Below are 16,572 nucleotides of genomic sequence, written 5' to 3' on the forward strand. Positions count from 1 at the left end.
AGTTGGGAGGAGCTACCTTTGGGCAACACATTAAAATATTTTGATCCTTTTTGTTAATGTCGCTCTACTTTTTAATTTTTTTATGTGGATATTTTAATCTTTTAAATTTCCATTATTCTTCCTGTTTCCTTAGTGTCCGTCAGGTGCTTGCTTCAGTAAACTTCCTCTGGAAATTGCCCAAACTAGCCGTGCCTTCGCCACTACAAATTCCCTTTCAAAGAAAGCTCACTGGTACGGCGAATTCCCTCAGCCAAGATGGCCGCATCTGCCTCCCACTGCCCTTACTTGCCCTTAGCAAAAATGGCTCCAGTGACTTCCTTTCAAACCTTTCTTTTCCCATAACAAAGATGGCAGGATCACTTCCGGTTCCGGGCTGCCGATGTTTCGGGTGGTGAGTGTAAATGGGGCTTGTCTACACCATTCTCCACCAAATTTTTCCTTGGGCTCTGTAGCTCCTTGGGAAGGGGGCAGGGCGAGGGTCGTACCAACGCATCAGATCGTTCTCTGACAACTGGAAGGCTTTGGCGGCTTCCCCTGGCACATCCCCATCACTTCTTTGGCCCAATACATGTGCATGGCAGTCTCTGCTTTGGGGAATCCCGGGTATTTGCAGACAGTGGGACTGGATGGGATACAGTTCTTTTTTTTTTTTTCTAAACAGCTTTCTTGAGATATAATTCACTTAGCATAAAGTTCACCGTTTGAAGTGTATAATTCAGTAGAGTTTAGTATATTCACCATCCATCACCATCACTATTATGCATCACCCTGAAGAGAAGCCCTGTACCCATTAGCAGTCACTCCCTTTCCCTATTTACCCCTCACCCCCCTCTTCCAACTCCTGGCAACCACCAGTCAACGTTATGTCTCTATAGATTTGCCTGGACATGTTATAAAAATGGGACCATACACTATGTAAGGAGCCCTGGTGGCGCAATGGTTAAGCGCTCAGCTGCTAAGCCAAAGGTGGACGGTTGGAACCCAAGAGCTGCTTGAGAGAGAAAAGACCTGACAATCTGCTCAAGTAAAGATTAAAAAAAGGAAATCCTATGGAGCAGTTCTTTGTGTTTTGGTCGCTTTGAGTCGGAATCAACAAGATGGCAATGAGTTTCTTTCACTTAGCATATTCATGTTGCAGTGTGTATAAGTATTTTATTAGTTTTTATTGTTGAAAAATATTTCATTGTATAGATATATCACATTTTGTTTATCCATTCTTCAGTTGACAGACATTTGGGTTGTTTCCACTTTTGGGCATTATAAATAATGCTACTATGAACATTCCAGTAAGAGTTTTTGTGTGCACATATATTCACTTCTCTCGGGTATATACCTAGGAGAAGAATTGCTGGGTCATATGGTAGTTCAAAATGTTTTAACATTCTGAGGAACTGCCAAACTGTTTCCAAAGTGTCTGCACCATTTTACAAACCCTGCAGCAAAGTAGCATCCTCTAAGCTTGTAATTGTTATTTTGGTTATAGCCATCCTAGTGGCTATGAAGTGTTATTGTGGCTTTGGTTTCCATTTCTTTAACAACTAAGGATGTTAAATATTGTTTTATGTGCTTGCTGGCCATTTGTATTTCTTCTTTAAAGGAATGTTTTCCCATTCTTTGTCCATCTTTAATTCTGCTATTTCTTTTTATTATTGAGTTCTAATAGTTCTTTATTATGTATTCTACATGTAAGTCACTTGTCAGACATATGACTTGCAAATATTTTCTTTCAGTGTGTGGATTGTCTTTTTATTTTTTGATGGTGATGTTTACAATACAAATGTTTTTCATTTTGATGAAGTCCAGTTTTTCTTTTGTTGCATGTGCTTTTTCTGTCATCTCAGAAACTGTTGCCTAACTCAAGTCACTAAGATTTACTCCTACATTTTCTTCTAAGAATTTATAGTTTCAGCTCCTACATTTAGGTATTTGATCCATTATTTAATTTTGTATATCATATGAGGTAAGAGTCCAACTTTATTCTTCTGCATGTGGGTATCCAGCTTTCCCAGGACCGTTTGTTGAAAAGACTACTCTTGCCCCCATTGAATGTCTTGGCACCCATGTAGAAAATCAATTGACCACAAACATGAGGGTTTATTTTCTCTGTCATCGTCTATTTTACTAGTCTATATGTCGCTCCTTATGCCAGTACCATCCAGTCTTGATTACTGTAGCTTTGTAATAAGTTTTGAAATTGGGACATGTGAGTCCTCCAACTTTGTTCTTTTTCAAGATTGTTTTGGCTATTGAGTCCATTGTGTTTCCATACAATTTTTCTTTTTTAATCAACTTCTTAATGTCTGTAAAAAAAGCCAACTGGGATTTTGAAAAGAATTGCATTGATCTGTAGGTCAAGTTGGAGAATATTAATAATATTAAATCTTCCAATCCATGAGCATGAGATCTTTCCATTTATTTAGAGCTACTTTAATTTCTTTCAATAATGTTTTGTAGTTTGCAATGTACAACTCTTGCACTGCTTTTGTTAAATTTATCCCTAAGTATTTTATTCTTTTTGATACTATTCCATATGTATTTGGTTTCTTAATTCTATTTTCAGATTGTTCATTACTTGTGTGTGTATATATATACAATTTATTTCTGTATGTTGATCTTATATCCTGCAACCTTGCTAAACTCATTTATTAGTTCTACTAGTATTTTTAGTGGATTTTTAAAAGAATTTTCTATATTCCAGATCATGTCGTCAACAAATAGAAATAGTTTTACTTCTCTCTTTGTAATCTGGGTGCCTTTCATTTCATTTTCTTGCCTAATTTCCCTGGCTAGAGCCTCCAGTATAATAATGAATATAAGTGGTGAGAACGGATGTCCTTGTCTTAGTCCTGACCTTAGGGAGCATTCAGGCTTTCACCGTTAAGTATGATGTTAGCCGCAGGTTTTGTGTATGTAATGTTTTTTGAGGTTGAGGAACTATCCTTCTATACCTAGTTTGTTGAGTGTTTTGACCATGAAGGGATGCTTAACTTTGTCAAATGCTTTTTCCCCCCAACTACTGTGACTTTTTGCTTTAACCTATTAATATAAAGTGGTACATATTGCATCATATAGTTTTTGTTTTTTAATCTCTTAGTATAATACATTACATTGATCTTTCAGATGTTAAAACAACCTTGCCTTCCTGGGGTAAATCCTGCTTGATCATGTTGTACAATCCTTTTTATATGCTGCTGGATTCAGTTTGCTGGTATGCTATGGAGGATTTTTGTGTCTGTATTTTTTTATTCATAAGGGAGGAAACCCTGGTGGCATAGTAGTTAAGTGCTACAGCCGCTAACCAAAGGGTTGGCAGTTCGAATCTGCCAGCCGTCATTGGAAACTCTATGGGGCAGGTCTACTCTGTCCTACAGGGTCACTATGAGTTGGAATCATCTTTATCTGGCTTTGGTATGAGGGTAATGCTGGCCTCATAGAATGAGTTGGGAAGTGTTCCCTCCTCTTCCGTTTTTTTCGAAAAGTTATCCAGGAGAGGGAGGTACACTGCTGCGGGAGGGAAGGACAAGTACAGTGGGAGGAAGCAGAGTTTGCTGGAGAAACTAAAGGAAGGCCATTATGCCTAAGGCAGGGAAAGCGAGGGCGCCTGAGGTGCAAGTTGATGCTGGGCATCTGGACTGGAGAGAAATTTCTAGGAGGCAATTAACATCTTAGAGTCCCTGGGTGGATCAAACATTTAATGTAGTCACTGCTAAAAGAAAGGTTGGAAGCTTGAGTCCATCCAGAAGCTCCTCAGAAGACAAACTTGGGGTCACCATGAGCTGGAATTGCCTCAACAACAGCTGGTTTGGTTTGGTTAACTAACTCGTCTTAGGGGAGGAAAGAATAGTGAAGAGTCTTGGGCCAAGCCTTGAGGAAGCCCAGTTGGCGATGGAGGGTGAACTTGGAGAGAACAGGCAAAGAGGTGGGAGGGCAAGCAGGAGGGGAACATCCTGACAAGAAAAGAACAGAGTGCTAGAAGAAGGAGTTTCTAGAGGTTATATGGTAGAATGACAGCAATAGGTGGAGATGAGGAAATGAGGCAATTTAGAAGGCCGTTTTGAGAAATTTGTAAAGGGGAGAGGAGACTAGCTGGGGAGAGGGCAGGTGTCTAAGGTTTTCTTCTCTCTCTCTCTCTCTTTTTCCTTTATTTTTCTTTCTTTCTCGGTGGTCTTTTATTCTGATATAATTTTTCAGTTTCAAAAAGTTTGCAAGACTAGTACAAGAAACTCCCAAACACCCCTTCCCAGATTCACCAGTTGTCTACATTTGCCCATTTGCTTTATCATTATCTGCCTATTTCTGTTTATCTATCTATCTGTCTATCTTTTTGCCTATCTAATTTTTCAGAACCATTTGAGGGTATGTTGCAGACATCACATCCCTATACCACTAAAAATTTCAGTATATATTTCCAGAGAACAAGGATACTTTCCAACATTCCAGATTTTGTTGAAAATGAGAGAGATTTGGGCATTGTGAAAGCCTGTGAAGGGTCCAATGGAACGAAAGAGAGAGGAGGGATTGTAGTTGCTGAAGGCTTCTGAAAAGGTCCAAAGGGTGGGATCTAAGGCTCAGGGAGAGGTGTTTGCCTTCACTAGATGAAGGGATAGCTGCCCTGTTGTAACAAGAGGCTAAGTGGTGTGCAGGTGTAGGAGCCTTTCTCATGGTTGATAGGGGAGTTGAGGTAGTTCCTCTTTTGTCAGCTGGGAAGTGAGAGGATCTACTGAAAAAGAGAAGGAAGGTGTGCGTGTGACAGGAGAGGCTCTGAGGTGAGAAGAGTGGATAAAACATGAAATAGTCAAGGAGAGGGGAGAAGGAGTTGTGAGATACACCTCTCAGGATTTATCTGGCAGATAGCCCATCCCCGTTGGCGCTAGAACCAATCTTCCCTGTTTGGCAATCGTGGTATCCAGCACACTGTAGAATGGAAATAGTTGGATTCGTCTAGTTTAGTGTTTAGCCAAAAAGGATGTGATGAAAAGACAAAATAGGAGAGTTTAGGGCATTAACAGGAGTATGGACCATAGGATACACTGGATAAGGATAAACAAGATGGCTATCGGATGGAGAAGAGAGGGCAAATAGACTAGAGGCAGGTTAGGAAGATAGGAGCCATCTTTTTTTTTTTTTTAATTATTACTCTTTCATTTATTGGAGTTAGCCACTATGGATCACAGTATGGTACTAATTATTTCTCATCCATTAATTTCATATAATTCTTAGAACAACCCTATGAGATAGTTATAGTCATCAAGCCATTTTTTATAGATGAGGAAACTGAGGTTAAGTGACTTGCCCAAGTTCACACAGCTACAAAGTGACTGCAAGGGGCCAAACCTGGGTCTCTCCAATTCCACACTTTGCAGATCTTTGGACATTTCTGCAGAGCCTCCTGACTATGCTTTCTGCTTTGTATTTACCCTCCTCCAATTCATGCTTCAGGCAGCTAACAGAGTGAGCATTTTTTGAAAATGCAAATTGATCGTGTCACACACCAGCTTGGAAGCTTTCACTGACTTTACTTATATTAAAATTTAAGTAGAAAAAATTATATGCATATATATATAACAAAAAGAACCGTTGCTGTTGAGTCGATTCCAACTCAAAGCGACCCTGCAGGACAGAGTAGAACTACCCCATACGATTTCCAAGGAGCACCTGGTAGATTTGAACTGCCAGTGTTTTGGTTAGCAGCCGTAGCTCTTAGCCACTACGCCACCAGGATTTCCATATATGTATGTGTGTGTATATATATGTATGTATATATTTGTATTTATATATGTATATTCTATATAATGGATTGATGGATGAGTAGAGAGTTGGATAGATGGGTAGAAATGTGATAAAACAAATCATAATAAAATGTTAATTGTGGAATCTAGGTAGTGAGTATATGGATGTCCATTGTACAATTCTTTCTACTTTTTTTGGCTTGAAATTTTTCATGTAAAACATTGGATGGCAAGTGCCTTAATTGAAAAAAGTAAAGTTAAGTCGTTTCTTAAATGTGACCCTGATGGATTTATATATGTGGCCTGTAAGCATGTTTTTTTTTTTTTTTTTTTTAAGCATGTGTAGGGTCAGATAAGAATAGGTGCTTCCACCTGGTGGGCCCGTTTTTATGTTCTTAGAGACCCTTTTGCCTGCAATCCAGGGCATCCTATACTCTCTGGTATTGAAAAAGAATATTCAGACTGTGTAGTTCAAGTCATTTTATGAGAGGAAATGAAGCACTTCCAGAGAAGGACGTTGAACCATGAGGTCTGGGGTAGTCTTCCATACGAAAGGACCATTGCTTTCCACTTTCCAGCCTAGGTCGTTTTAGAACGAGAGAAAGGGTCTCATCTGCCCCCATTGCTTGCTTTCTCCAGTACAAATCCACAGAGTCCTAAACAATCTATTTTGCATGCACGGATAGATACTTGGCTTTCTTTCTTTCTGTTTTTGGTCCCATGCCCAGTTTGGAATGTATTTGGCATTTAATATACACTTAAAAGTGTATATTCTAAAAGAAAAGATGGATATCACATCAATATGCTTTTGTTTTCAAAAAGGATTCCTTTTGTTTTACATCACTAATGACAGACACCCTTGGTTGATTTCAAGCTACCTTTGCAGTGAAGGCGGTGTGCTGATGTCATTCACTGACCTGCTTGTTCCCTTCCAGAAGCCTCCAGAGCCCGGTGTTCGGTAACATGAGGAGAGAAGGGGGTGTCACAGCGCTCGCAGCTGAGGTGTTTGCTGAAGCCTCAGGCTTGGTTGGCTACTAAAGCATGCCTGAAAAGACAGGATGTTCTTGCTTCTTTGGGAACCTTGGACACTCCACTCCTTTCAAGAGCAACCAGCTGATAAATCTTGGCAGGCTCACTGCCTGAGGGAATGGCCACGACAGCATGTGACGGGGTGTCCTCAAACAAGAAGGATCTCCCCAGGCTCACTGCTGACTTGTTTTTATGTAGCTCCATCTCTGCCTGATCAGTTGCCCGCTTCCCCTGCGTCCTTGAGGCTGTGCAGATGCAGGGGTCTGGGAGGCCTGGGAGATGGGGTCACCCAAGCTGGGCTGCTTTCTAGCTCAGCTACCTTGGGAAAGTTAGTTTACTTCTCTGTCCGTCTGGGTCTGATTAAAGTGTAGTTGGTAGGATTACCTGCCTCACAGGGTTATTGTGCATGGAGCTCTTATCTTAGCAGAATGTCTGACATCCAACAAGCACTCGGTAAATGTTAATTACTCTTATTTTGGTTCAGTGGTAGAATTCTCACCTTCCGTGTGGGAGACCCAGGTTTGATTCCCAGCCAGGGCACTTTCAGTGCAGCCACCCACCCATCTGTTAGTGGAGGCTTGTGTATTGCTGTCATGCTGAACAGGTTTCAGTGGAACTTCCAGCCTAAGACTGGGAAGAAAGGCCTGGTGATCTGTTTCCCAAAATCAGCCAGTGAAAACCTTATGGGTCACAATAGTCTGATCCACAACCACTCATGGGAATGGTGCAGGACCAGGTAGCATTTTGTTCTGTTGTGCAAGGGGTCACCATGAGTCAGGGGTTAACTTGACAGCAGCTAGCGAAAACTCATTATTATGCTGTTCTTGTTATTCTGAAACTGCATTTTTCACTCATACATATTTCTGAGGTCTTTCAAGTTCTGAGTGCCATCTTAACACTTGCATAGTTTTCATTAATGTGGACTACTTCCCACGTTTGTCCCTCCCCAGCTACTCAGTACATGGCTGTTTCTTGGCTTATGCTCTAAACTCCTGACACCCATCCCATTTGTGCTAACCTAAACTGGTTTCTTCCATGTTCACACTGTCCCCTGGGCCTACCCTGCCCTGTGCTGGGGATACTCTCCTCTAGAAAGCTTCCCCAGACATGCCCATCACCCCTTTCTAGGCTTGTCTCTGTCTCATCATCTTATAAAAGTGCAATAATACAATATTTGTTCCTTTGTGATTGACTTATTTCACTCAGTATAATGTTCTCCAGATTCATTCATGTTATACGATGTTTTTTTGCTATTGTGAGTACTGCTGCAGTGAACATAGGTATGCATACATCTATTCCTGTCACTGCTATTAGATCGCTAGGTATATACCTAGGAATGGGATTGCTGGATCATAAGGTATCTGAATTTTTAGCTTTTTGAGGAAGCACCATACCATTTTCCATAGTGGTTGTACCATTTTACAATCCCACCAGCAGTGGATAGTAGTTCCAATCTCCCTGCAACTCACTAGCATTTGTTGTTTTCTGTTTTTTTTTCGATCAGTGCCATTTTTGCAGGGGTGAGATGGTATCTCATTGTAGTTTTGATTTGCATCTCCCTAATGGCTAATGATTGTGACCATCTTTTCATGTGTTTGTTGGCTGTTTGAATGGCCTCTTTGGTGAATTGTCTGTTCATGGCCTTTGCCCATTTTTAATTGGGTTGTTTGTCTTTTTGTTGTTGCGTTGTTGACCTACCTATGGTTTTAAAACATTTTTACATTTAACATGTCATGAACATTTTCCCTTCTCATTAAATGTTCTTGTAACTCTTGATTTATAGTGCAGCACAGAATTTCATTGGTCTGTGATTGAACTTTCCCCTTATCATCAGACATGCAGCTTATTTTCCAGCTGAAACTATTCATGGTTTCTTTCTGTGGTGAGAGTATTTGTTTCTCATGATGAAGAAAACATGGTAAACAAATACTGAGTCCAAAGTAAAGAGAAGAAGACCATTAATAATGGGAGAAAGTAAATTATTCTGGTTTGACTGTCATTTGATGTTTAAGGTACTGGGACTTCAGCCCTTTAAGCCCTGGCTCTCTGAAGGGTCCTGTTACATAATCAATGCCTTTTATCCTGAATTGTTTTCTCTTTTGCTGTGGCAGGGACCATGGCAGCCCAGGAAGCCACTCCAACCAGCCAGTCAGAGGAGAGCAGCGCTTTGGACCTGCCATCAGCTTATGACATAAGAGACTACGTGCTGCAGAAGCCCTGCCAGGAGGCCAACAGTGAGGCTTTTAGTTCTCTGGAACCCTTTTCTTTTCCTTGCTCTTCTGATGTGGATCCAGGTAAGAAGCAGAGTGTAAAACAAACTAACAGATAGATAGGTATGGCGTAGTTCTTTGTCACTTTTGAAATAGCAGCTCTCTGAGGACTGATTCTTTGCCTTGGGTTGAAAAACATCTTACCTAAGCAGAGCTGTAGGGAGAGGCTTCAAAGGAAAGCTCCTTGGTGTAACAACCACTAGGGTTTGTTTCCTGGCGTCTCTTTTTTGTCTTGGGTCCCTTTCTGATCTCCAGCCAAATGCATTCAGTGGCTGGGCACACTTGGTTCAACCAGGGGAGGGTGGAGTTATCTTTTGTTTTGTTCTTTTAAACTTCGGTAGAAAATAGCAGTGTGGGTGGGTCATGTGTTATAGGTAACCATAATAGGGACGTTAGCATTCCTTTTGTGAAGCCTTTGGATTTCATGAATAACTGTTCCCTATAAGTTTCTCCGACTAAAATTGACAAATCTATTGCTGAAGCCTCATGATAATTTCCTGAAATAGGTGTGACCATCTTATGGATTGAATTGTGTCCCCCCCAAATTATGTGTTGTAAATCCTAACCTCTATGCCTGTGGTTATAATCCCATTTGGGAATGGGTTGTCTTTGCTGTGTTAATGAGACAGGATTAGTGTAGGGTGTGTTTTAAGTCTCTTTTGAAATATAAAAGAGATTAAACAAGCAGGGGAAAGAAGCAAAGATGGTGGAAGGCTGATGCAGGCCACATGGAGATCCCCAGGGAACCAGGAAGCAAGCTGAAGAGACAAGGACCTTCCCCCACAACTGACAGAGAGAAAGCCTCCTGAACTGTGAGAGAATAAATTTCTCTTTGTTAAAGCCACCCATTTGTGGTATTTCTGTTACAGCAGCACCAGATAACCAAGACAGCATCTCTGGTTGGAAAGCTTACCTCCACTCCATTCATCACCCAGTCCTGTCCTGGAGGTCCACAGACCCGTATTCAAAGCTGAGGGCATGTGTCTTAATCCCTCCAAGCCCTAAAGTCCTCATCTACAAAATGGTACTAGGAATGCCTGCCTCATGGAGTTAGGTTTAACAGTATAAAGTACTTAGCATGGTGTTTGCCAGATATGGGTGTGCAGTCAGCATAGCCATTATTATTATTATTGTTACCGTTACTATTGTTATTACTAGTGGAGCCCTGGTGGCTCAGCTATTAAGAACTCGGCTGCTAACCAAAAGGTTGGCAGTTCTAATCCACCAGCTGCTCTTCAGAAATCCTATGGGTCAGTTCTACTCTATCTTATAGGGTCACTATGAGTCGAAATCGACTTGACGGCAATGGGTTTGGTTTTTGGTTTGTTTATTCTTGTTATCATTATTATGACACCCAAATGGGTATTTTAAAAGAGAACTTGTTGAATACTAAGGAAACGTAGCCCTTAATGATAATGAAGGAGCCTTGGTGGTGCAGCGGTAAAGAGCTTGGCTGCTAACTGAAAGGTTGGCAGTTTGATTCCACCAGCGACTCCTTGAAAACCCTATGTTGCCCTTTTACTCTGTCTTACAGGGTCACTATGGGTTGGAATTGACTTGATGGCAGTGGGTTGGTTTTGGTTAATGATAACGAAAGGAATCTGGTGGTGCAACAGTTAAGCACTCAACCACTAACCAAAATGTTGGTGGTTCGAACCTACCCAGTGGCTCCTTGAGAGAAAGGCCATGTGGTCTGCTCCTGTAAAGATTACAGCCTAGAAAACCCCATGGGGCATTTCTACTCTGTCACATGGGGTCGCTATGAGTCAGAATTGATGCGCCGGTACCTAACAACAACAATAATGAATTCAGTGATGGCAGTAGGTAGGATGTGTACTTGTCATTATCTTCAAGAATTCTATGAAAAAAATACTTTTAAATTCTTTTGTGATTCTGTTCTGATTTTCGGGACATGAGTAATCAGGCTCAGTCAGCCTCTTGACCAAGAATTAAATGATTGCTTATCCTTTTTCTTTCTAGGTTTACCATCTTAGATCCTCTAGCTTTCCCTCTTTTTTCTTCCCCATCCTGCTGCCCCTACATTACTCTCCAGCCCTCTCACTGATTTTGTTCATCATCCCTGGCTATCAGCAGCACTTCCTGGAATGTGTGAATGGACGCAGTTGAACACAACTTTGGAAGTGCTGGTCTGTTGGAATACTTCAGGAAAGTGGCTCCATTCTTTTAGGGAATTCAGTGTTTTTATTTTTTATTGCTTTTTGGGCGAATAATCCGGAGGAAAGCAACTGTTATTAATTTGAATTTGGTCAACAGTTCTAAAAACAAGAAGTATGTTGAAATATTTACACTGAAGTATTGGTTAAAACTCTTTAGCCACTTCATGTTAAAAGGGTTCTTTTGGAAACCCTTGTGAAGGTTGAAACACAGCAAGGAGCACTCAAACACTAACACAGCAGTTTTACGTGGCGTTGGTGGTAGTGTTGCCCAGACTGCTTCCTGTGCATTCTGGTTCTCCTTCTTCCTTGTGGTTTGACCTTGGACAATCCACTTAGTCTCTCTTTTCTTGTTCCCTCACTTGTGAAATGGAGATAATAACACCCACCTCATGGGGGAAGCTTAGAAGGTTGAATGAGTACCTGGCACACAGTGAGCTCTTGGGAAATCTAATTCTTCACCACTCAGCACCTGGACTGCTCAACACACCACCACGTGGACTGGGCTCTTCTTACATTCGTGACCTTCCACCTTCAAGTGGACCTTTAGTGCTGCCCATCCATCACACACCATTTTCCTAGAATACTCTCTTGCCTGTCCTCCTGGATGATTGTGTCGTGTCTTCTCTCTCTGCAAACCTCCATTACCTCCACCTTCGACCTCGCCCACCTGGTGACCCTGTTTCCTCTTTCATCAAGAGAAGAAGAGCAATCTGGAGAGAATGTCCACACCCTCATGCTCCAGGTCCACCAGCTTCCTTCCCTCCTGTTTCCTTGGAAGATTTGTCCCTGTCCTATCCTCCACTTGTGCACTAGGTCCCAAGGATGTCACCCCAGCGATTGTCTCTCTCTGTCCTGCATCCTCGGTTCCTCCCTCTACTGGGTCACTCCCATCACTGTACAAACATGCTGTAATATCTCCCATTTTAAGTAAAACCATTTCAACTCATAGCAACCCCATGTGTTACAGAGTAGAACTGCCCCATGAGGTTTTCTAGGCTGTAATCTTTATGGAAGCATATGGCCAGGTCTTTCTCCTGCGGAGCCGCTGGTGGATTTGAATCGTCAACCTTTTGATTAGAGGCCAAGCACTTAACCATTGCACCACCAGGGCTCCTTCTAGTTCCTCTACTCTCCTGCTATTCTGCACCCCACCCATACACATGAACATACACCTGGTCATCGCTGCTTGCTCGCCTCAAAAAACCATCTGTATCTTCCATTCACTCAGGCAAAAGTCTAGGCATCATCTTCAACTTCTGTTTTTCTCTGAAACCTCACATCCACTTCATCAGCAAATCCTGGCACTGCTAGCACCGTGGCCCAAGCCACTATCATCTCTCTTCTGGATTATCGTTACAACCTCCTAACTAGTCTATCTATATCTTCACTTATCTTACAGTCTCTTCTCAACATGGCAACCAGAGAGATCCTTTTAAAACATAAATCAGGTCATGTTAATCCATGGTGCAAAACTCCATGGCTTTTCATATGATTAAAAGAAAGGCCCAAGTCCTTACCATAGCTCCCCAGGCCCTCTGGGCCCCGGGCCGTGGCTCCTCTCTGACTTCATCTCCTAGGGATCTCCCCTCCCTCCCGGCTGTGCCCTCTGCCTAGCACGCTCTTCCTCACATAGCCACCTGGCTTTCTACTGCCCTTCCTGCCAGGGTCTGCTCAAATCTCACCCTTCAGAGAGGCCTACCCTTGCTACCCCCATCTCAGAGCCACCCTCCCTTCCCTCCTGCTCCCTTATATCAGTCCATATCCCCCTCTTGCTTTATTCTACTCCACAGCACTTAGCACCATCCGGCACCATAGGGTCGCTATGAGCCAGAACCGACTGGGCAGCAACGAGTTTGGTTTGGTTTTTTTTTGGCACCCTACATATTTCCTCGAATATTTATTTATTGTTTGTCTTCTCCCCCTGGGATAGAAATTTCATGATAGCAGGTGCTCCATAAAGACTTCTGTGAGAAATGAATGAGTAAATGTTAACTGCTATTATTATTTTATTAAAAGATACACCTGTATGGATTTGATGGCTGAATTTTGTCACAACATAAAAAGTTTCCATTTCCCACACACATAGCTTAAGGCTGATTATGGATTACTTTGCAAGTTCCCCTTACAAGGAGTGAGAGTCCTAGGCAGAATTGAATTAGGTGGAGCCCAAATTCAGCCCATGGCATGATCATTGTTGGAGGAGGGAGTTGTCATATTCCCTCCACTTCCCGGAGGGAAAGTCACTGTGTCACTGACAGAGACATGGCAATCTAGTGCTGCTATCACAGAAATACCACAGTGGGTGGCTTTAATGAACAGAAATGTATTTTCTCAAGAGGCTGGAAGTCTGAATTCAGGGTGTTGGCTCTAGGGTAGGCTTTCTCTCTCTGTTAGCTCTGGAGGAAGGTCTTTTGAGCTTCTGTTCCTTGGTGATCTTCATGTGGCTTGATGTCTCTCTTCCCCCATCTCCACTCTCTCCTCTGTCCTAATCTGTTCTTTTTTATGTCTCAAAGGTGATTGACTTAAAACATGCCCTACACTGGGATGGTCTCTTAACATAACAAAGAAAACCTATTTCCAAATGGGATTATAACCACAGGTATAAACTCAACTCATAGAGATACTATAGGACAGAGTAGAGCTGCCCCATAGGGCTTCCAAGGCTGTAATCTTCATGGAAGCAGACTGCCACATCCTTCTCCCTCAGAGAGCTGGTGGGTTCCAAAGGCAGACCCGCCAGCCAAGCACTTCTAACCATTGCGCCACCAGGGCGCCTTACCACAGATATAGGGATTAGAATTTACAACACATATTTTTGGGGAATACAGTTCAGTCTATAACATTCCACCCTTCAATCCCTCAAAATTCCTATCCTTCCCACATGCAAAACCCATTCACCCCATCACACCATTCCAGAAGTCTTAAATCAACTCCATGTCCAGAATCTCACCTTCTGAATAATCTAACGTGCAGAATAACGTGTGCGAATAATACATTATTCAGCAGGGGAACAAAGCCTGTAAAATTTGTGTCAAGGTGGAAAACAGGAAACCTGTGCCACCGTCACAGGTACATGGTGTGCACCCCACAAACAGGTGAGTCACTCCACGCCCATGCCATATGGAATCCCAATTTTTCTCACTTTTTCTCCTTCTCCCTATTAAAGGAGCGCTGGTGGCACAGTCGTTAAACGTTCAGCTACTAACCAAAATGTCGGCAGTTTGAATCTACCAGCTGCTCCTTGGAAACCCTATGGGGCAGTTCTACTCTGTCTTGTAGGGTCGCTATGAGTCGGAATCAACTCAACAGCAATGAGTTTGTTTTTTTTAATCCTTATTAAAGGAGCCCTGGTGGCACAGTGGTTAAAGCAATCTACTGCTAACCAAAATGTCAGTGGTTTGAAACCACTAGCAACTCCGAGGGAGAAAGACGTGGCAGTCTGCTTCTGTAGAGATATATAGCCTTGGAAACCCTATGGACTTGCTATGCATCAGAATCGACTCAATGACAGTGGGCTTTTGGTTGGTCCCCCTGTTAGACCTCTTCACTATCCCACAGGTGTCCAGTGTCTTCTATCAAAATCTCTCTCAAAAAAAAAAAAATTGAAACTTTGCACTAAAGAATTTGGTTGATTCCTGGGTGGTCACTCTAAACCCTTGGAATTTCCAGATTTTAGTGTCTTTGTTATTCATGTTGGGCCTTTTGGACCACACCTGATAGTTTATGCTCAAGAGATGACTCAGGATGTGGGCTGACCATGCCAGAAAGACTAACCGTGTGATTAGAGGGTGGAAGCTTCGAACCAACCTCCAGGGAGAGGGGTGGAGCTAGAGACTGAGTTCAGCCACATGACCAACGATTCAGTCAGTCATGCCTGTGTAATGAAACTCCAATAAAAGCACTAAACTGCTAAATTCAGGTGAACTTCTCCAGTTGGGAATATTCTGCGTATTGTCACACATCGATGTGCTAGGAGGGTGACACATACTGACTCCGTGGGCGGAAGACAGTAGAAGCTCACGTTTGGGACCCTCCTGGACTTTGTCTTCTGTGTCTTTCCTTTTGGTTGATTCTAATTTGCGTCCATTTGATGTAATAACACTGTCATCAGGCAGTCTCTGTAGCATATTGGCTATTGCCTTAGTCACCTAATGCTGCTGTAACAGGAATACTACCCGTGGATGGCATTAACAAACAGAAGTTTCTTCTCTCACAGTCTAGTAGGCCAGAAGTCTGAATTCAGGGCACCAGCTCTAGGGGAAGGCCTTTTCTCTCTGTCTGCTTTGGAGGAAGATCCTTGTCATCAATCTCCCCCTGGTCTAGGAGCTTCTCAGCCCAGGGACCAGGTCCAAAGAATGCACTGTGCTCCTGGCACTACTTTCTTGGTGGTATAAGCTTCCCCTGTCTCTCCGCTCCCTTTTCTTTTATATCTCAAAAGAGATTGATTCAAAACACAACCTTAATCTCCTAGATTGAGTCCTGCCTTATTAACGTAACTGTCTTAGTCCTGCCTCATTAATATCATAGAGATAGGATTTATAACACATAAGATAATCACATGAGATCACTAAATGGTGCACAGTCACAATACTGGGAATCATGGACTAGCGACATTGACACACATTTTGGGGGGACATATTTCAACCTATAACATCTATGATGCATCACATATTGGTTTAATGCTCATTCAATAATAAAACTTTTCTTACTTTTCTAAAAAGAGCACAAACAAAAAACTGTCATCATTAAGTATAGCACTTTCCTGAGTTCTGAGTCATTCTAGTGAATTATTAAGCTTGAGGAGGTACTAGGAATCCCCAAATTTGTATCCAGCTGGTCAGAAGTGAGGGTGGCCTAAGGATCCCTGAGCTTATGGCCGGTGTCCTAGGTGAGGGCAGTCTTGTGGAGGACTGTGACCTTAATCATGAGTTCAGCTAACTCATCATACTTACTCATACTAAAGTACAAATGACTAATTATAGCTTCAAGTGTTAGCTTTTCCAGGAGGGTTTTCATTTAAGAGTACCTAGCCTTAAACTGGAACCCAAAAGATCAGCAGTTTGAATCTACCAGCTGCTTTCTGGAAACCCTATGGGGCAGTTCTCCTCTGGCCGGTAGGGTCATTGTAAGTTGGAACTGACTCAATGGCAGCAAGTTTTTTGGTTTTGGCTTTAGCCTTAAAAGAATGATGAAATTTCAGGAATCAAGGGGCAGCAAGCAGTGGGATTTGGGAGTATGCTTCTCTGATCTCCCTGCAATGCATCATATTTATATTTCCCACCCTCCACACGTTCTTTACACATCCCTCTTCCCCATCCTCCAGCTTGACCTGTCCAAATGGGACCTGTTTTTTACTGTCCAGTCTCA

General features: G+C 42.3%; 1 protein-coding gene across 1 annotated transcript in view; it reads left to right on the plus strand.

Annotated features, from left to right (window-relative positions):
- The first annotated feature begins 348 nt into the window (after window positions 1–348).
- The window catches only part of SHLD1 (shieldin complex subunit 1), a 99,522-nt gene continuing 83,298 nt past the window's right edge, over window positions 349–16,572 (plus strand). Inside the window, exons 1-2 of the mRNA XM_049868822.1 lie at window positions 349–391; window positions 8,870–9,052. Of these exons, the coding sequence (XP_049724779.1) occupies window positions 8,875–9,052 (178 nt within the window). The 5' untranslated portion in view covers window positions 349–391; window positions 8,870–8,874. The remainder of the gene's footprint in view (window positions 392–8,869; window positions 9,053–16,572) is intronic.

This window comes from Elephas maximus, chromosome 25, assembly GCF_024166365.1.
Source record: "Elephas maximus indicus isolate mEleMax1 chromosome 25, mEleMax1 primary haplotype, whole genome shotgun sequence".
Lineage (NCBI taxonomy): Eukaryota > Metazoa > Chordata > Mammalia > Proboscidea > Elephantidae > Elephas > Elephas maximus.